This window comes from Euprymna scolopes, chromosome 27 (genome assembly GCF_053919585.1).
Source record: "Euprymna scolopes isolate OS-2025 chromosome 27, ASM5391958v1, whole genome shotgun sequence".
Classification (NCBI taxonomy): Eukaryota; Metazoa; Mollusca; class Cephalopoda; order Sepiida; family Sepiolidae; genus Euprymna; species Euprymna scolopes.
In genome coordinates, this window is record NC_136508.1 from 44,491,070 (window position 1) to 44,514,122 (window position 23,053).

Below are 23,053 nucleotides of genomic sequence, written 5' to 3' on the forward strand. Positions count from 1 at the left end.
AACGTAACAATCGTAAGTGACCCTTTTATGTTTGACAAGGTCCAATGTATGAATTTTGTTTTACTTGGGCTAACACTTGATCTTTATACGAGAACAAAATACATTCGAATATTCTATTAAAGTTTTCACTTACCTTTCAAACACCGAATAAAGAAGTTGAGAACATAATTTTCTCCTTCCAAATTGACCATTTGGTTGGTCTTACTAGATTCCAGGACAAGAATTCATTTAATCTGGTAGAGTATCCAGCTTCGTGCTGTTCCTTGTAAAAGCCAACGTTGGTTAGCGATACTGAGATCTTATTCGGGCTGTGGATACTATGTGATTTTGAATATTTCGTCAAGGTTTACTTGTAGAAAAAAGTATCCTCATTCCAGGTTGTCCAGACAAACGTGGAAAATGTATAGTAGGCACTCACGTTCTCTCCAGTAGGCATTATCCAAATTGGGGATTTTTGGAGAGTGTGGAATCACCTCTTGGTTAACATTACTCCGAGGTCCATTGCCACTAAAAGTGGTAGTACTGGTCATGGTTTCATCTATGTATTAAATAGAATTAGCCTCACCATCATATCGTATGAATTTGAAAATTCTATTGTTGGCATTGATTTTCCCGATATTTTTCTAGTCAGAGGTCTTTCTGGAAAGAAATTGGGGATTAAGGGGAGGGACCGCGTGAAAGTGATTTTTGTGGAATGAACAGGATTTGAACTCGGGTTGTCAGTTTGTGTTGTTAACCACTATACCACCATCACGTCCTATCATCATCATTTCAATACTTATTTTACATGCTGGCACGTGTTGGACCTACCATCAAATTGTTTGGAACATCCTTCGGCAAGGTGTTTTATTTTTGTTTACAAAGGAATTACCACTTATCATGGCCCAGAGGCCACTCGAGGATAAGGGTTACAGAGTGTACAGTAGTCAAAAGGACAATATGATAGTAATCGTTAGAAGTGTAAATTTGGTAAATTCGATTACTTAAGGGAAACGGCTCATCAAGAACTTGTTTACATTGGACTTGAAGACAGCCATATTGTAATCAGCTGGAAAGCAGGTAAATGGAAGAGAGTTCCACAGGTGTGCAGTTCTTAGAAAGAAGCTTTGTTCATGGAATCTACCTTTTAAGTTTACGCACAGATAAAGAGTGGGGGAAATTATTGATAGTGTTTACAGCCAAATGAGTGTTTCTTGTGAATGTTTGACGAGGGGGGACCATAGATTGGAGCTCTGACAAGCACTTGCCATGAAAATAACGATAAAATATAGACACGCTCGCAACGTCTCTTCTGTGAAAAAGAAGTTACAGGGAAGAGAAAAGGGCATCCCCCACTAGGCTTCAAAGTCTATTCTGAATTCTGTCAAGGCAGGATAAGTTTTCCTATCAGCTCCTGCATACAGGGTGGTCAAAAAGTCAGGTAACATTTTAAAGAAAAACGATATTAGCAATACACGTATATTTAAGTACCATACATTGAAATATAAAATGAAACAAACATGAAATATGTTTATTTTGTTAATTGTCATCCATTTCTCTCTATCAATCGCTGGAAGCGATTAACCACTGATTGTGTAACACGTGTAATCATGTCAGCTGATATCGGCGCAATCTCCTCTTCAATAAATAACTTTAAAGACGCTATTGTATCAGGCTTCTTGCCATAAACGCTATACTTTACATAGCCCCAAAGCCAGAAATCAGGAGGGGTAAGATCCCTATATAAGATTATAATGGATCATATTGTTTTTTCTACCTTTAACATGTTACCTGACTTTTTGACCACCCTGTAGATGTGACAGCAATACTCCATCTTTGGACATGTTTGTATCTATCTTACCATACCATCCTGAATTCCATTGTTCTTAACTTTTTCTGTTTTTTTCTGTCTACCCTATTTCCCTATCCTATCATCTGCTGCCCCTTCCCAACCATTCTGCGAACATTGGATGCTGTTAAGAATGTGAACCCATGATTATAGATTTTTTTTTTTTTATTTCTTAAATTTTTTATTTCTTAAATTTTTTATTTCTTAAATTTTTTATTTCTTAAATTTTTTATTTCTTAAATTTTTTATCTTTTTCAGGAGAGATGCTTGCTTATGCCAAATGTTTTATTTGTAAAGAGAATGGACATTTAGCCAAACAATGTCCAGACAATCCACGCGGTCTTTATCCCAACGGTCAGTATTCAATCTTGCTTTTTTGTTACTTTTGTAATGGCGTTGTGTAATTCGATTTGATTAAAAAAAAAACTTTGGTGCTTATTTAGAATTGCATTAGATTAAAAAGTAGAAATACAGAAAAATCCTTATGATGTATGTACTTGTCATGGAATGAAGATGTCATATTCCAAAAATCATGTAAATTGATCACATAGTTTTTTTTTTTATCTAAGAATATAGAAATTTACAGCTTTTTACTAATACTAAATGTATTCATTATAAAGCTGAATTTGATCTTGATATTTCGAATTGAGTTGTCTCCCTCTTATGCTTGATGAAAAACATGGCTGACCAAAAATCACTCTGTCTCGCTTAGTCCTAAAATTTGATTTTCTTAGTTTACAAAAAGACTTGATCAATTTACATGGTTTTTGGAATATGACATCTTTGTTCTGTGATGACTACATACATCAAAGATTTTTCTGCATTTTTGTTTTTTAATTAAAAAATTAATTGTAAATAAGCAGCATATTTTTGTTTCTAGTTTTAAATGTCATACTTTAGCTTTGCTGGCAAAAATTGCTATTTTAAATACTTGAAAAATTAATTTAAAATAATAAACATTTCATTCCTAACTTTGTTATAAGTATGAAACGAAAATTTTACTCCTAGAATTGATAAACGTTAACATTTTGATAATTTTGATACACATTTCTCTTTTAGATATGACCATAAAGAAAAGAAAGAAGAAATCAATTTGTCTTTCCAACTGCAATAGTTTAAATGTAACGTAAACCATCATCTTGTTAATCTTTTCTAGGCATGGTTCCAAATAGTAGCCCCTCATGTCCAAATGGCGATATGCCTTGTTAGGGGTGAACGTGAGTAAAAAAAAAAAAAAAAGAGATTGCAACTTGTTAGACATCAAAGAAAAGACCATTGCAACAGAAATGTGAAATAAACGATTACTACACTATCATCTTACATTCATTAAACCTTATCCTTGAGTGACCTTTTTCTTTTTACCTGTACTTTCTTATATTTGTGCCATCCAGTTCATCTGTTCCTGTGGATTTAACCTGAATTTTATTTCCTTTATTCGTTCGGTAATGTGAACTCTTATGCCCAACTTTATCATAAGTCAGACCGGTTTTAAAATGGTATTGTCAATCTCTAAACTAAGTAAGAGCCCCACAACAATAGCAATGGTTAAGTAGTAATTTTTCCTGGTTTTTATTGGAGTGATTTGTCTTTATAGGTGAGTCATAAAAATCTTTGTTTTTTTTTTTATTTGACTTGTTTTTAAAAGAGAGTTAAAATGTGCTTTCTGATGGATCTTCCTTATGTGAACAATGCTCAACATTTGAATATTTTTAGAATCTTATTTGATACTTATAAGCCTTTAGCAGTCTTCAGCTAATTTTTGTAATGTTAAGTTTGGTGTTTCTTTCCAACTTGGTTAGCATTCTTTGTCTAATTTCTGTGTCTTTTGCAGATACCAGTTCTTGCACGAATATTAAATTTAAGATTATTCACACTAGTTCAGAAAGTTTGTAATTGTCACAATGTTTGGTTACGACATGCAAGCGTTAAGAAGTCCTAATTGTTTTTCCTTTTCAAACATTTTCACCTTTTGTTGAACAGAAGTTTTAGGGCTAAATAGGTCTGTTAGAAGTTTTACAGCTTCGGCAAAAGTCAAGTCAAATTTTTCGGGTTAGAATATAATCAATAAGCTTATTATGTTTGGTCTTGCCTTATTTTCAGAGTAGTAGGCAAACTTTTTTAGATTCTGCCCATTCTCCACAATCTATTTTATATAGATCTTCATAACTTCTGAAATATGAAGTCGAGATTTTATCCTTGTTTTTGAAATAAGTAAAATTCTCAAATAGTTTTATGAAAAAGCATTTTCGTTTTTGTTATTTTGATTCCTATTCAACACTGCAATAATAATTCTTCAAACTTTTGCTGTCTTCATTCAGTTGTTGACATTGCAGTAATCTTTCTTTGTTTTATATGATGTTGTTCTAATATTGAATTTTTCATTGTTTCTTTGTTGTTCTATTTGAGATGTTTGTAAACTTTCTTCGCTTTTTAGCTGTTGATCGATTTGGTATTTTACTAATTTAAGCGGAACAGACAGTCTCCCATGTTGTAAAGAAAGTGTCTTCTTAGTATGGAATTCTGAATTTTAATCTTATGCTGCTAATATATGTGTGTGTGTGTGTTCGTCTGTCGAAACGACGAGGACCATCTGATCATCCTGTAGGGTAGATTGGGGAGAGTCATCATCGGTGAGTATGGATATAGCTGATAAGCCCAATCTTTGCTTGAAAAGTTCTATTTCAGTGGTAACAGGGAATCATTGCAGACGCTGCTAATATAAGAAAACAAGCAAAATATAAAACCATATTTATTTTTCACCAAGAAAAAAAAACTTTTCAAAAAAACTTTTAGTACTTCATAGGCAGCAGTAAAAGAAAGGTTTATAATTCCGATGGCAATACTTTTTTTTTCAAACAGATACAAAAATAAAGTCTTTTTTTGTTAACACAGTGCCAGACTAAAATAAAATCACTGACTTCTTTGAGAGAAAAAGAAAGGCATTCACTTTAGCTGAGAAAATAAAAAAAAACAATGTACTTATTTTTCTTTTTTTAAGTTTGCCACTAAAGCCTTTTTTATTTTTTTCAGGTTGGGAAATTTCAATATTGGTTTGCATGTTTGCTCTTTTAAGGTTCTGAAAATTAAATCCTTGTCGACCGTGTTTCGGCGTCTTAAGATTCTTGAGTAAAAGGTTCTTTAAAATTTTCTATGGCAAATGTGGATGGCATAAATTCTGAGTTCCTTAATGATCCCTTGTTTAAGATCCTTAATTTTTCCTGTTGTTAGTGTCGTGATCTCATAAGGGCCCAAAAGAAAGACAGCTTGATAATTTATAGAAACAAAATCTATTGAACAGAAAAACAAATGCAACAAATGAAGAATGTTAGGATATTTTCGTCCGATCACCACGAGTGCAAGATTCGAGCATAACCTGTGCTAACCAGCGAAAGACATATTTTCTCAGTCTTTATTATGAATGGAAGAGTTCATTTTTATCCGTAGGTGGGCACAATGCAACAAAAACGATAATAATGGTTCAAATCCTTATCTCCTTCCAGAATGCAATACAAATTCTTTCTTGATGAAAAGAAAAGTTGAAAAACTTCAAATAAACATTTTTTTAAAAATGGAGATGACTCCAGACAAAGCATGAAGCTACTTAATTTAAGGAACTAAAAGAATGAAAGATGATGATTGCAAAGACAGGAGCTAGTTTTGAAAATACCAAGGCTGTGGTTAGGAGGGAAACAGTCTGCAGGAAGAGAATTCCACAAACCTTGGAAAGAATCTACTGAAATAGTGAAATAGAAAGCTATATTATAATGAGTTTTCTAAACAGTGAATTGATAAAGACCACTAGACCTACAAGGAAAACAAGCTGGAACAAAGGAAGCAGGGAATAGATCAGACAATTCTAGAGAACACATGCCATAATAATATTTATAGAAAAGACAGACTAGCAACCACACATCTGTGAGAGAGAGGGTGCAGACAAGAAGAAAGGGTGGGAGGGGTCAATCAAATTAAAGATACAATTCTGCACCTTATCAGGAACCCCCCCAAATGGGACAGAGACTCGTCAGCCCCCAAAATAACAATAGTACCCCATACAATTTTTTATCTATATATTTTTTCTGTGATAGGTGGGTGCTGTCGAGAATGTGGATCTGTTGAACATTATCGAAAAGACTGTCCAGAATTACAGCAACGTCTTGGTACGTATTTCTCTTCTCCTTTTATCGTCTTCTTTTTTTTTGTTTGAATGTTTGGCTCTTCAACAGATTCACCGGTCACACAAAAATACAAATGATGCATGTCTTTAAAACTTTTTTGGTTTGCACACCTCCTTTGAAATGGCGACAAATGAAACCACCCTGTTCATATAAATTGACGAAGGCTGCAGAAATTATCAAACCAAATTAAGAGGCCAAAAAAAGAGAACAGGCTATGGTAATATGCACATTGTAGTTAAGTTATGAAAAGAGTTTAACAAGTCCCTCAAAATTTTGATGTTTGGGTGTATGTATGTATATAAATATATATATGGAGGCTCCTTCAGTCTTTGACAGACTATGGACTATGGATACCCACGAAGGGGTGCCTGCGCATGAAATTTTTGTGGCAGAAGGTGCGCAATCTCCAATCTCCAACCACACCTCTCCTGAGTCGACATTGTTAAATACCAGTGGCAAGTGAAATGTATGTACAGGACGACTGGAAACAAATGCAGAGATAAGCAGAGAGCACATACAGCGCCTAGAATTCCCAAATGGTCACCCATTTGGTACTAACCAGGCTCAATATTACTTAACTTCCGTGATCTGAGAACCGGTGTGTCAACGCGATTATGCCATATATATATATATTATATATATATATATATATATATATATATATATATATATATATATGTGTGTGTGTATGCAAGTTCAGTATGTGTATATAATTTCAATATATATAGATATATGTATCCGCCTCATCTTAAATATTCTTTCTACTTATTTTATCTATTTGTTGTGATTTTTAATGATATTTATTTGTCTCTGATGAGTTGTATGATGACATAATGGACTATATTTTTCATCAGGACAACGAAACACTATAGGACAATAATGAAAGAAATATAGGCAGGGGTCTCCAAACTATGTCCTGTGGGCCAGATGTGGCCTGCCAAATCTTTAATCAAGCCTGCAGAATTTTTATGGAAAATGTAAAAGTATTCAAAGAAATTTAAAAAATATAAATGTGTAAAAATAATGTGATGGGTTTTCTTTTTGTTCAGAAAAGGATGAAGAAAATGAAAAAAGCAAAGCTAATAAGCAAGACAGTATAAAACATGTCCAGGCCATTTTTTTTATTTTGGGCACTTACATAGTTTAATCAAGATATTAAAAACTGAAAATATCGAAAAAAAAAAAAAAAAAAAGGTTATATTGTACGTATCCATTTTGGATTGAAGATCTCTGAAAAAAAATTTCACTTAATTTGATGGAGTAGTTTTTTTTTTTTTTTTTTTTTTTACAGCAGAGAAACACGTTTTTATGACAGCGTGTTGAAGGCAGACATTTTGGAACTTTTTGAACCACCATGGGGAGATAACTCAATTTAAAGTGCCGACACTCCCTCCCTATCTTTAATACTAGCTTTTCTTCTTAAACATCGAACCTTTTGCTTGGTATCATAACAAATTGTTTTTTTTTGCTGTAAAATAAAAACTACGTGATGAAATTAAGTGAATTTTGTTTTCCGGAGAACTTCATTTCATAACAGATATGTACAAGTTAAACTTTTTTCGATATTTTCATTTTTTAATGTCTTGATTAAACTGTACAAGTACCTTATTTTGCCCCACGTAGTTGGCCAAAATAAAAATATGACCTGATTATGTTTTATACTGTTCCATGGACTTTTTATAGTCAGCAATATGGCTACCTACCTTTGGAGACACATGACTTCTATTGGATCATTATGAATTTTGAAATATATATTTTAGGCAACATATATAGTAACATGGTCACACTGTTGTTTTTTTTTTTGTAAACTGTACAAAGTAATACATTTTTTCAAAGATTGATATGTACATGTGTGCATCAATGATATCTATATACTTGGTAAAATCCTAAACTATTGAATTATTGAATTTATTAAGAATTATGGAATATGTATTCTTGGCAATAAAGTAACATGAACACATTTATTTTTGTAAAATTTACCATTTAAATGGGTGCTACCTAAACAGTAAGAAAAGACCAAAAAAATATATCTAATATATAAAAGACTATATGTCTGTTTGTCTGCCTGTCTCCATATTTTCAAACTCTTTTCTCTTCTGAAACTAAAAATTGCAAGGTGATGCTAGGGGCCTCAAATGATTGGACTTTTTATGGACCGTTATTTAAAAAATGAGTATCAGTGAATTTAATGGAATAGAATTAAATGTCTTTATAAATTTAAAAATAAAAGTTACTTTTTGACATTTTCGGCTTCCATAGAAATTTTGCATGTCACTAGTTATTTGTTTTGACTAACGGTTTCTGCTACTAAACTCTTGCTCATTTGGGATAATTATGCAAATTTTAGTAAAAAGTAGATTTTTTTTTTTATTCGGTATCTTAAAACTTTAATTTACTAATTATTTTTGATTTAGTTTCAGAAAACTTATATTTATTTTTCAAATGATTTTTACAATTTACTTAAATTTCAAATTTTGCTGAATTTTCGTATTGTCTTAGCCACCGTTATAACATTGTTTTATCATAAATTGTTTTTTTTTTTAACCTTTTTAAAAGATTTACTTGAAACTTTTATTTTTCAAATACCATCAAAAAATAATCAGAAACTTATAAAAAAAATTATAAACTAGCTTTTGTATCCATGAGCTCTATAATTTAACATCATTTTTTGTACATACCTAGTATCTGTTCTTGTCTGTCTCAGAAGGCTGCACTCTGTGGCATTACCTTCTTTTATGGAAAACGATTAGTTGCTGCCAAGAAATGCTAACTGGACCGATCATGGCAAATTTTGCATTTGTCCAGAGTATGCCCTAAGATAAGGTTGGTTTTAATATGAGGAAAATCCAGCTCTTTAAAGAGCACATTAGATTGTGGCAAAAATAAAAAAAATTTATATCAGTCTAGAAGGATTTCTTTTCTTCTGACTGATGAAGAGGAAGTGTAATAACAGAACTGATAAACAAACAGATTGTTACATTCGAGGGACTTAATTCATGTTTTATTGTCAAGGGAGATAATTCATGCTTCGTTATTGATTTTTTTTTAACTTTGAGGGAAATAATTTCTACTTTATTTTCTTAGAGTTACCTCCCCTGAAAATAGATGCGTTTGACAGCATGTAAGCATACACGAGAAACAGAAAACGGTATTTTGAAAGTGGCATTAAGAAAAAGTGAAATATACAATTTAATTAATATTTTTTACTCTAAATTTGATATCAAACGCAATTTAAAAAAAAACAAAAACTTGTGTATTATTTGGATTCTTCGGACTACTCTTCTGATTTTGAGTGTTATTCTTGCAACGTTTCGACTGATATAATCTCTGAAGCTTAGGCACCTCCAAAATTCACCACAGAATTACCCCCCCCCCCCATATGTAACACGATGTAACTTTATTATGAGTTAATATTATCAATATAACTTTTATACAATTTAAAAGAAGGGCAAAATAAATTAGTAATAATTAAAAAAAAAATTTTTTTCAGCGAACAAAAATAATGAAATTGCGAGACGAAAATCTTGTTTACATAATTGACGCTTTAAAATAACGTTCCCATGTAAGATTTCCGAACGTGACAACATACCCGTGTTTAATAAATCTAGCAAAAATCAACTAATGGTCAGATTTTCGTGAAATTTTCGATACTTCTCCATTTTAGAATGAAATTACATATAAAATAAAATATATGAGGGGAAATGTTTTTTTAGTGCGTGCCCCCCCCCAATTATTTTTTCGAAATTTTAACAAAATATATTAAAATCTATCGAAAACTCTATTATGAAGCATAAGAGTTCAAATAAGTAAAATTAAATATAGGTATTGAACAAAAACTTGTTAACATGTTAAAAAAATTTACAATAAAAAATGTTGAAAAAACACAACATTTTGTTCAAATAAATCAACTTTAAAAATCTCTGGAAAAACGATTATCAGTTATCTGATACTATTTCAATGATAATTAGTAAATTAAATTCATATAAGATACCAAATTAAAAAAATATGTACATACTTTTTCTAACAAAAAATACATTATAAACCAAAAATGTGATTTACGGTATAAAAAGAAACGTTTTACTGAAAATGTAAACCTGAGTGGCACTAATTTTCACCAAATTATGGATCATGATGAGTAATAATTTCATTTAATGATTTTATTTTTGTTGAAATATAACAGGAAAAGTTTATTTAATTAGAATATTTTTTAATGAACACAAGTATAAATTTCTTTATTTTTCTCTGAAAAAAAGTTTATATTTAACCTGTTATAAGCTTTTTTATTCAATAATATGACAAAAATTTTGATAACCTTTGTTTATATACTAACAATTAATGCAAAAATTTATTTTAAAACAGTTAAAACTATTACTTATTAAATTGAATTAAATAGAATTCAAATTTGAAAGGAAATGATTAATTTTTATAAATGTAAAAAAAATAACACCTGAAAACTTAGGTTTTATTTATTTTTTAATGAATGTCTCAACGTAAATTTTAGAATTTATTCAATCAATCGCAAACATTTTAAAACGATGGCAGGTTTAGAGGTGAATGGGAGGTCCAAAAGTGTCTGCTTTTTTTCATCGCATTGCATCCGTAGCTGAAAAAATCAAATGTTACCTCAATTTTCCTCTTTCTTTTTTTTTTATATAATTTTTTTTATATTCCTGATATTCAATATTTACAACTTTTTATTTTGCAAGATTATAGAAAAGTATTAATTGCGCTGATGTTTACACGTTCATCTTGCAAAGACAAATATCGAAATAGTAAAATAATGAAATAATAAAATAATACATATAAAATATTGAAATAATAAAATAATACATGTAAAATATTGAAATAATAAAATAATACATGTAAAATATTGAAATAAAAAATACATGTAAAATATTGAAATAATAAAATAATACATGTAAAATATTGAAATAATAAAATAATACATATGCAATATTGAAATAATAAAATAATACATGTAAAATATTGAAATAATAAAATAATACATATAAAATATTGAAATAATAAAATAATACATGTAAAATATTGAAATAATAAAATAATACATGTAAAATATTGAAATAATAAAATAATACATGTAAAATATTGAAATAATAAAATAATACATGTAAAATCTTGAAATAATAAAATAATACATGTAAAATATTGAAATAATAAAATAATACATGTAAAATATTGAAATAATAAAATAATACATGTAAAATATTGAAATAATAAAATAATACATATAAAATATTGAAATAATAAAATAATACATGTAAAATCTTGAAATAATAAAATAATACATGTAAAATATTGAAATAATAAAATAATACATGTAAAATATTGAAATAATAAAATAATACATGTAAAATATTGAAATAATAAAATAATACATATAAAATATTGAAATAATAAAATAATACATGTAAAATATTGAAATAATAAAATAATACATATGCAATATTGAAATAATAAAAAAATACATGTAAAATATTGAAATAATAAAATAATACATATAAAATATTGAAATAATAAAATAATACATGTAAAATATTGAAATAATAAAATAATACATATAAAATATTGAAATAATAAAATAATACATGTAAAATCTTGAAATAATAAAATAATACATATAAAATATTGAAATAATAAAATAATACATGTAAAATATTGAAATAATAAAAAAATACATGTAAAATATTGAAATAATAAAATAATACATGTAAAATATTGAAATAATAAAATAATACATATAAAATATTGAAATAATAAAATAATACATGTAAAATATTGAAATAATAAAATAATACATGTAAAATATTGAAATAATAAAATAATACATATAAAATATTGAAATAATAAAAAATACATGTAAAATATTGAAATAATAAAATAATACATATAAAATATTGAAATAATAAAATAATACATGTAAAATATTGAAATAATAAAAAAATACATGTAAAATATTGAAATAATAAAATAATACATGTAAAATATTGAAATAATAAAAAAATACATGTAAAATATTGAAATAATAAAATAATACATATAAAATATTGAAATAATAAAATAATACATATAAAATATTGAAATAATAAAATAATACATGTAAAATATTGAAATAATAAAATAATACATGTAAAATATTGAAATAATAAAATAATACATGTAAAATATTGAAATAATAAAATAATACATGTAAAATATTGAAATAATAAAATAATACATATAAAATATTGAAATAATAAAATAATACATGTAAAATATTGAAATAATAAAATAATACATATGCAATATTGAAATAATAAAAAAATACATGTAAAATATTGAAATAATAAAATAATACATATAAAATATTGAAATAATAAAATAATACATGTAAAATATTGAAATAATAAAATAATACATATAAAATATTGAAATAATAAAATAATACATGTAAAATCTTGAAATAATAAAATAATACATATAAAATATTGAAATAATAAAATAATACATGTAAAATATTGAAATAATAAAAAAATACATGTAAAATATTGAAATAATAAAATAATACATATAAAATATTGAAATAATAAAATAATACATATAAAATATTGAAATAATAAAATAATACATGTAAAATATTGAAATAATAAAATAATACATATAAAATATTGAAATAATAAAATAATACATGTAAAATATTGAAATAATAAAATAATACATGTAAAATATTGAAATAATAAAATAATACATGTAAAATATTGAAATAATAAAATAATACATGTAAAATATTGAAATAATAAAATAATACATGTAAAATATTGAAATAATAAAATAATACATGTAAAATATTGAAATAATAAAATAATACATGTAAAATATTGAAATAATAAAAAAATACATGTAAAATATTGAAATAATAAAATAATACATATAAAATATTGAAATAATAAAATAATACATATAAAATATTGAAATAATAAAATAATACATATAAAATATTGAAATAATAAAATAATACATGTAAAATATTGAAATAATAAAATAATACATATGCAATATTGAAATAATAAAAAAATACATGTAAAATATTGAAATAATAAAATAATACATATGCAATATTGAAATAATAAAATAATACATATAAAATATTGAAATAATAAAATAATACATATAAAATATTGAAATAATAAAATAATACATGTAAAATATTGAAATAATAAAATAATACATATGCAATATTGAAATAATAAAAAAATACATGTAAAATATTGAAATAATAAAATAATACATATAAAATATTGAAATAATAAAATAATACATGTAAAATATTGAAATAATAAAATAATACATGTAAAATATTGAAATAATAAAATAATACATGTAAAATATTGAAATAAAAAATACATGTAAAATATTGAAATAATAAAATAATACAAGTAAAATATTGAAATAATAAAATAATACATATGCAATATTGAAATACTAAAATAATACATGTAAAATATTGAAATAATGCAATAATATATGTAAAATATTGAAATAATAACATAATATATGTAAAATATTGAAATAAAAAATATGTGTAAAATATTGAAATAAAAAATATGTGTAAAATATTGAAATAATAAAATAATACATGTAAAATATTGAAATAATAAAATAATATATGTAAAATATTGAAATAATAAAAAAATACATGTAAAATATTTAAATAATAAAATAATACATGTAAAATATTGAAATCATAAAATAATACATGTAAAATACTGAAATAATAAAATAATACATGTAAAATATTGAAATAATAAAAAAATACATGTAAAATATTGAAATAATAAAATAATACATGTAAAATATTGAAATAATAAAATAATACATGTAAAATATTGAAATAATAAAATGCATGTAAAATATTGAAATAATAAAATAATACATGTAAAATATTGAAATAATAAAAAATACATGTAAAATATTGAAATAATAAAGTAATACATGTAAAGTATTAAAATAATAAAAAAATACATGTAAAATATTGACATAATAAAATAATACATGTAAAATATTGAAATAATAAAATAATATATGTAAAATATTGAAATAATAAAATAATACATGCAAAATCTTGAAATAATAAAATAGTACATGTAAAATATTGAAATAATAAAATAATACATGTAAAATATTGAAATAATAAAATAATATATGTAAAATATTGAAATAATAATATGATACATGTAAAATATTGAAATAATTATAAAATGCAGGTAAAATATTGAAATAATATAATAATACATGTAAAATATTGAAATAAAAAATACATATAAAATATTGAAATAATAAAATAATACATATAAAATAAATTAAATAATTAAAAAAAATATTTTTATGATCTATAATGCTTTATTTTAATAAAAAAAAAAGTATAATCAAATTTATGCATGTTTTTTAGTATTTAAAACTAAAACTTTAGTAAATATGTTTATTGTTTATACAAAATAATAGATTTTCAGTAAGTTAAAAAAAAATCAATGGATTCATTATATTCTGTGATCATTACTTAATAAATACTGAAAATTACATTAAAATTGGTTGATTTCCTGAAGTTTTAAGTGAAAGGGAGAGGTCAAAATGTTGATTCATTTTGCACGTAGGTCTTTTTGTTAAGCATCAAGAATTAATCTTGTTTTATGTGGAATGTTTAAATTTTTTTATCAATGGTCCAAAGATTCTGATATATAGGGTTCTACATTGCAAGTGAAACAGTCGCATTTGCAAGTGATTTTTCAAAGTAGCGACTAGAAATAATGAAAGGCTTATCTTTTGGCGATTGTATTTCTTTCACTGACAATCTTGGAAAGTCCACTACTGAGTGAAAAAGTTTTTCTTTCAACTTTTTTTTTAATAAAACGAACAAAGTTAAATTATTTAAACAACTAGCGGGGGTACCCGGCGTTGCCCGAGTGTTTGTTTCCGGGACGGGGGGGGGGGAGTTTTAAAAAATGTTATGGTAGGTAAGTAGGAAGGATCAAACCCGGAGTCATGAGTAAAAGTAGGAAAATAAAGTGTGGAAAAAAAAAAAAAAAACACATCTGCAAGGTTAACAGTTCGGCCACCAAGAAAAGTCCATTCCAGTTGTTTAGGAAAAAAAAAACAAAAAAAACGACTACGGTAGGTCGGCGCGAACGTGAAAATATAATGTGAATTGTCCAGCACGCTAACCACTACGCCACAGAGCACTGCAGCTTAGTTTAGTGATTTTAAATAACTTCACATGAAAGAACTACACAGCCAAACCGGTGTTCTCTTCTCAACTGTTCCTTGTGAACGATCCCCAAACGGTGTTAAGTGGTGGCAGGGGGAGGAGGAATTTATTAGAGAGAAAATATTTTACCACTTCCATTGATCTTAACCTATTTTGGCCGTGACTTCTCAGCAGAAAAAGTATAGAAATCTAAGATTATCGAGGAATTTGAGAAATAATAAGCCTATAACACACCTCAGATATTGTTCTGCCGTTTGTGCATATGATATTTGCATGAAATATCTTGATTTTTAATCCTATTAATGTCAAAATCAGACGGGAAAAAATGAGTTCATTTTATTTATATAGAGATAAAAGTTTAATAGAACAATATACTCCTTTTTTTTTAACGAAGGCTGTTTTAAAAACATCTGAAGAAAACAATTTTTATACCTTCAAGTATCAACATAAAATTTTTTATACATATTATTTAATTAGAATTCATTATTGAGATGAGTATCATTTATTAATTTATTTATTGCGGACTATCATCCTCATCTTTTTTACTTGTTGTTTCACAACGTTTCAGCCAACCTTTCCTCTGGCCTTCGTCAGGTGGTAACCGTGACGGGATAGGAAGTTTGTATCTTCTAACTGCATTCTTAGCAATTACTGCCTTCCATAGTTGTAAGTAAGCCTCTGGCCGGCTTTGGGTAGGATTGAAACCGCTATCTTCAGACAATGCTCACCTGGAACAGTATGGATTCAACGTCTCTATTCACTGCACCACAGGCCCCAAAGTATTATTTGTTTGTTCTGGCCACAACATAAAACTGCTTTGGACATCCTTAGGCAAGGTGTTCACTGCCCACTCTCACCATACCAAAATTCAACTTTCTCAGTCCTTTTTACGGCAATCTTTTCTGACTACCCTGTTTTCATCTCCCTCCATCACACACACACACCACCGCCCTTGGTATGACACAAACTGCATCCAGTGAGGGTCCTCAATTAAAAAAGTGTAGAGTAACCCGTTTGTCACCACTACTCCCACGACCACTCTATACCAAAGGAGTGGTAGAACCTGTTAGGACCGCACTTAGGGGTTTAATATAAACTATTGTTTACACAGTTTACCCATACATGGAGAATTGTTGCCGCATCTGGGCTAGTACACATCTACCACTAGTTTCTCACTTCAAAAATTAGTTTCAAATCTAATAGGTCACACACTGTCGGCCAAAGCCAGGCTAGCAGCATTCGTTTTAAGTGGGTCGAACTGGCTTCCGCTAACGGAGGAAGTATCCAGAGAATATCAAATTTACAAGCCGCCTCAGTCGCAATATATCCTGGCTAGGAGATTATGACAATATTATATATTTTTTTGCAGTTCTTGCAGGGAGGTGTTGATGTCCTCCTGCATACAGCACCTGGTATTCCTGAATGGTTACCCATCTGGTACTCACCATGCTCAACATTGCTTAACTTTGGTGATCTAATGAGGATTAATGTGTCAGTGTGATATCCCACGCTCCAACCTCTGTCGCATCACTGTACCTGTTTTTCAAGTATTTTAATGGATGAACTTGTGTCCTCTTGATGTACATGCTGCAAAGCCACTCCTCTTTCACTGTTGCAGTCTCTAGATGCCGCAAAGTCTTCTGCTCTAATAGTTTCTTCCTTCAAACCTAGTCTTCGGAATTCCCTCCCTCTTTTCTTTCTTCCCTGACTGTTTTAACGCGCAGAAGTTTAAATGCAATGTGGACAGATATCTCACTGCTCAACTCCCTACAATCCCCCATTAGACACAATCCCAAATAGTAGTCTCTGATGTTCCAAGTGGCAATATGCCTTGTTTGGAGTGAAAGAAAAAACAAAAATACTATATGCCTCCAAAACCAATTAATCTACAAATAAATCTTATATATAAACGGCTATATGTCTGTCTGTCTGTCTCCATATTTTCAAACTCTATCTCTTCTGAAACTAAAAGTCACAAAGCGACACTAGGGGCCTCAAATGATTGGACTTTTTATGGCCCGTCCTTTAGCCGATTAAAATAGTTTTCAAAGCGTCAAAAATGGGTCAAAATTGAAAAAATCGTTACGCATTTTGTACATTCATTTTAGTTTATTTTAAATTTTTAATTTTTAATCAGTTCATATGTGTGTCATGTTAGCACAGTGGTAACATCACCAGCTTTGAATGCTACAGTTTTTGCTTTTGGTTTCGATTCTAGCTGATGGCACTCAAATACTTTTATTTTTACTTTTGAAATCTAACCTGGACAAATTAAAATATATTAAGCATATTTTACGACCGAGCAAAGCCCTCCCCTCCCCCCTTTAACCACCAGTTGTCATATAGAAAACATAAGTACTGTTTCTAACTTGTCCTTGAAAGAATATTCACCTGGAGTGGTGTGAGCTGACTCCATCAATCCTTGCCGCTACTAATCCTCGTTTAAAGTCAACATATAAGTGATCTCTTGCCACTTAACCATTCCAACAGTAAACGCTGTAGATTCAGGGATGAAGGTTTTGTTCCAGAACAACTTTTGTCATCAGCCAGGTTTTTTTGTCCAACGCTAGAGAGGATCAGGAAAATAATGGTGAAACAATGGTTATGATAGCAGTATAAATATTCATAGAGGTAGGAGTGGATAATATACTTGGTAAAAATCAGTTGTAAGTTATGCTTTTTTGGAGGTTGACGGTTCAATCCTCAGTGTGGGCGACACTCAAATACAATTGCAAATTACTTGTCAGTTTTGGCTGATAAATAAGGGCGTGTTATCCCCCAGGGTGAAATTTTGTACAGTTAACTGAATTTCCAAGTCTGATAAGATAAATTTGAAGAAGGTTGGAGATTATATCGAACAAAATGTTGTGAAAATAACCCTCAAGATGAGAATAGTAATCCAAAGAATCCGAGTCAATTTTTGCAGTGGTAACATACTGTGTTGTTTAAAAGAAAGTATTGCCATCAGATGTAAGCAACTGTGATTTAAAGTTTCTAATTGCCTAACGTCTTTGACTCACATTGGCCAGGATTCGCTGCCATTAAGGAAGATTGTATGCATTAACACTTAGTAAATCCTAACTTTGATGCTGTGTCTTATCTCAGATATTCATCTGGGCCAGAAATTTATGTCTGGTTTTGGCCTGTAATAATCCAACAATGGTTGACATTCTATAAAACTCAACAACCCATCAGCCAATCACAAATCAGATTAATATGCAAATGCAGATTAAATAGGCAAATCTTTAGGATTATTCAGATTACTACGGGGCAGAACGATAAAGTTGTCACCCTAAAGAAAACAACACTACAGCTTTATTTTTAAACGTTTTATTGAAAAAATCAATTCAGATAACTTTATTATGTAGTAGAGCTGACATCTATTCAATATAGATGTGTTCAACCTCAATCACCATCTTGATACGGGTCTGGAACTGGGAGCATGCCTTTTCCACAAGCACCGGCAGGAACTTGCTGAATACTTGGCAGATGGCGGCGATCTGGCTGACTTTGGTGTTGTGGGAGGTCATTTTGGTGATGTTCTCGATGTATGACCAAGCGAAGTAGTCCAGGGGGTTAGAAGGGTACAAAGTTATAGCACTCCTTCTGAAGCCAAGCCTGGGTCTCTTTGAACTTGTGGGCTGGCGCCAAGTCCTGCTGCCACACTCAGGGTCTGCCAGTGGCCACCTTTGCACCAGAAGATCACCACACTCTTCAGCACAGCCAGATACACTTTATTGTTTACTTTCAAGCCGATTTTAAGATGTGAGGTGGCATGATGTGGCCCTCATTTGCAACCACGCCAAAGACCATAACCGTGGCCAGAAACTGTGTTTTCATCACCCTGGGCTGTCTCTGTTATTCGTGGCAATCCAGTGATACATTTTTTAAGTTGCTGGCAATGGTCCTGTTGTCATAACTTGGATTGGTAGAGAGTATGAGTTGTACAGCGGTGCATCTCCGATCTTGCTCGTTGAACATTGTGTCATTTTCAGTCATGATATAAGACTTCTGTTGCTGTTGGGATTTATACACAACTGGCCAACTAGTAGATGGTCTGCAACAAAAAAAGGAAAACCGTTTTTCATCAAATGGTAATGGAATCATGTGGTCTTTTTTATGGTGACAATTTTATCGTTCCACCCTGTATTTTAATCTTGGATTTCAGTTTTACAATCTTTTGGCCAATGTAATTTCTGACCTTCTTTATGTACGTCTTGTCAAACTTGGGAATCGGTATAAAGTACTCCAAGTAATAGAAATTATCAAACCTCATCCCAAAAATGCTGTTTTCATTTGAGATATTATTCTGACAATGTTTTGACTGATGTAACCTCTGACCTTTAAGTGCGTCTTATAAAATTCCGAAATCTGTATGGAATGATCCAAGTGATAGAAATTATCTTTTTGAACAATTCTAAAACGAAATTCTTGTTTCTTATTGTTAATATTTCTTTGTTTTTTTTTTTTTTTCTTTTTTTTTTATTTCTCAGCTGATGAAGATGTCACTGTTGAACGTTTGGATCCACTTGAAAGTGCTGATGCTGAAGTTGATGGTAACAAATCCAGAAATTTACAAAAGCGTAGTGGGCCCAAAATTGTGAACTTTTGAAGAATAAAACATTAATTTATTTTGCATTCATTATAGTTTTTAATAAAAAAAAACAAAGAATTTTTTTTAAATGCCAAAAAAATTTTTTTCTTTTTCTTATTCCGATCTTAAGAACGTGTTCTCTTTGTACAAATTGATGCGTGTTGTTATGATGATTGGATTTTTGTCTCTGTGCCGAAATAGCTTGACGTTAAATTTGAACTCAACCTCAGATCAAAAGTCTCAAACTCAAATCTAACTGTTCTCTTCTCTCTGCACTTTTCACACTGATGCCCAAAATAAAGAAGACGGCTCTTTTATAGAGAGACCCAACCACATCTCATTTGCATACCCCCTCCCCCCTCTTGTCACATCACGTGATTTTCAGTCCATAAATACCAGGGCGCAGCCATTTTTCTTTTCTCTTTTTTTTTTCTTTTCTAACACGAGCCGCTCGATGCATGAGGTAAGGTTCTTTACTTTTAACCACAATGATTGGATTTATTGCCCGTGCGATGTGTAACAGAAAGAAAAAGCAAATTAAAAGCAGATTCTTTCAATGAGGCCGCTCATCACCATGGTATTGTTTGGTGTGTGAGAGAGGGAAGCTGGCATGAACACTTGGATGTAGCATTACAAAGAAAACAGTTGCAGAAACAATTATGTAAATTATAAAATTCCACAGCTGAAAATATAAACGGTTGACTTTTTGTTTGTTTTGTTTTCTGTCAAATGATATTTTCAATGGAAAAACGTCCCACGTTTTATTTTACTTTGTCTGCCAACTCCTTGTATTTCTTGGAAAGAAGCTTCTAGAATAGAAAGACAAATTGCAACAAGGTATCAAAACAGTGATTAGGAAACTGAGTACAGGGAAGCAGAAGAACACATTCCATATTAAAAAAGACTGAGACTAGCACCATCATGGCTGTGAGAGAAAGGGTGCAAAGAAAAAAAAGAGTAGGAGGCAAAAACATTACAGATATGTTCCTGCACTTTATCAAGAACCTTCAAATGGAACAGGGATTCACCAGCCCCAAAATAACGACTGTATTTCATACATAGTCTGATAGCAGATTTGTAAAAATAGAGAATAGTCTCATGTGTGAGAATATGTTTTAACAATAGAGAGAACCTATAATATTGTAGAAGACTCACAATTGTCATAGCATCAAGCGGTTTCCAAAGAAAAGGTAGAATGAAATAAAAATTTTGATAAAAAGCAGATAAGTAGGCTTTTAATAGCAATGTGAGAGCAAAAAAAACGCTCAACTATATAGGTGTATAGATTGTGTAAATTATTTCAGAAAAAGGAAAAAAATGAAATGAACAATTTTTGAGATTGTCCCAACTAATTCACACAAAACTGCACATATTATAAATTTCCTTAGGCATTCTCACTTACTCTTACTTTAAAATTAAACAGAATTAAAATCCGGACACAAATTATGGGATGACCTAATAAATATCAGTTCGTTATTTTTAACGTAGTTCTTTGTGTATGCATCGTCCGATCAAGATTTAAATGAATACTTTTCTTACTTACTAATCTGAGTGTTGAGCGAATAAAACCATGCAATCTTATAGCTGCGACTAATGAGTAGAACTTCATGCAGATTAGACAAATCTAGGATGCAACTTTCGTGAGCTCTCCGCTGAAGTTTGATTTTAGAATAACAAAATAATTACGGTATAAATTGTTTATTTATCTCTTGGTTAGAAAATTTCTTTCATGAGCCGAATATTGATAACGACCGTTTTATTTTTGCTTCTCTCCTTTCAGTCTGGAATGAGGGTGTTCCTGAGCTGTATCATTTTTAAATGTCAGTTATTAGAGCTTTTGGTGAAAAAAGAGGATGATTGTTGTCCGCTGCCATAAGGTCGTTCAAGTGATCTTGTCGCATCCCATTTGTACAACATTGATTTTATCTTTTCCAAAATTTATATTTTAGATATTGATTAATAAATGAGTGACAGAATTTTGTCGCATTGGGGATACAATTAAATTTGCAAGTTCAAAGTAGTAGTTTTTTTTTTTTTTTTAAATACGAGAGACGTTCTGAAAGTAATGCCTCCTAGTTTTTATTTCATCTGAATGAATCAGAGGGGATTCCAAATTGCGTTGTTATGATGACTAAACTTATGCATTCATAACCTAAAGTTTTACTTCTCTGTTGCAGATATTGACAGTGTGAGACTTTAAGAAGCAGAGATGTGTCCTTGAATTCCTGGCAAAAGTGCATTGCGAATGGTGGTGACGATATAAAAAAATATATTCTATTGCCCAAAAGCTTGCACTCTCTTCTTCGTAACTATTCAACTTTCTGAGTTAAAAAAAATAAGACTTTACTTTTGACATGACCTTTATATGATCAAGAGGGTTCCAGACACCCATACAAAGCCATCTTTCATCGTTGGTAAAATTGCATTAAGAATCGTGGTAACTATGTAAAAAAAAAAAAAAAAAAAAAAAAATTGTATAGCTATATGGCCCGCCTTCCCACACCTATAGCACGTAACTGGATTTACCTTCTGTAATGGTGTCCATCAGCGATTGTTCCAGTTATCTCTCTTCATAGTTACTTTAAATTCATTCACTCGACTTGCTATGTTTTATGTGCTTTTATTTCTCTTTTGAGTTATTATATATTCATCAGCCATCGTTGCTAAATCGCTGCCTGATTCGATCCTTTTCTCAGTGAGATGAATTCACATTTCTTCAGACAACCAGTTGAGGATCTTTTCTATTAACACGAGTTGCTTAATTTTTTCTGCATCTCCATTAATTCCTTTGGTGTCACACCACTTATTCATTAGTCTTTCGTTCTCCTTTACGAATTCCTTAAATGATTGTGTCTCATTCATTCTTAGCATCCAGTGATGGTGACTATGAAGAAAAATATATTTTGGAGCACTAAGTATCTCTCCTTTTAATGTTACCACTCCCTGCTATTGTAGCTATTCAACTTTTTGAGTTAAAAAATATAGGAGGCTTTTTTATCTCGTATGACAAAGCCAGCTCTAGACGCCCATACAAAGCCATCATTCATCGCTGAGAAAAGTGCATTGGAAATGGTGTTGACTATGTAAAAAAAACAAAAAAAAAACTTTTTGGTTTGGACTGTTTAACTTGTATCTCCAGTTTTACTGTTATGGATTACTAAAGTCTTAACATTTAAAAAAAAAAAAAACTTGGCTGG

At 29.6% G+C, this 23,053-nt stretch overlaps 1 protein-coding gene across 1 annotated transcript in view; it reads left to right on the forward strand.

Annotated features, from left to right (window-relative positions):
* LOC145248841 (zinc finger CCHC domain-containing protein 9-like) overlaps positions 1–19,900 on the forward strand; it is a 36,231-nt gene extending 16,331 nt beyond the window's left edge. The window contains exons 4-6 of the mRNA XM_080110565.1: positions 2,087–2,182; positions 5,914–5,985; positions 19,756–19,900. Coding sequence (XP_079966691.1) covers positions 2,087–2,182; positions 5,914–5,985; positions 19,756–19,874 — 287 coding nt within the window. The 3' untranslated portion in view covers positions 19,875–19,900. The remainder of the gene's footprint in view (positions 1–2,086; positions 2,183–5,913; positions 5,986–19,755) is intronic.
* The last annotated feature ends 3,153 nt before the right edge of the window (positions 19,901–23,053 follow it).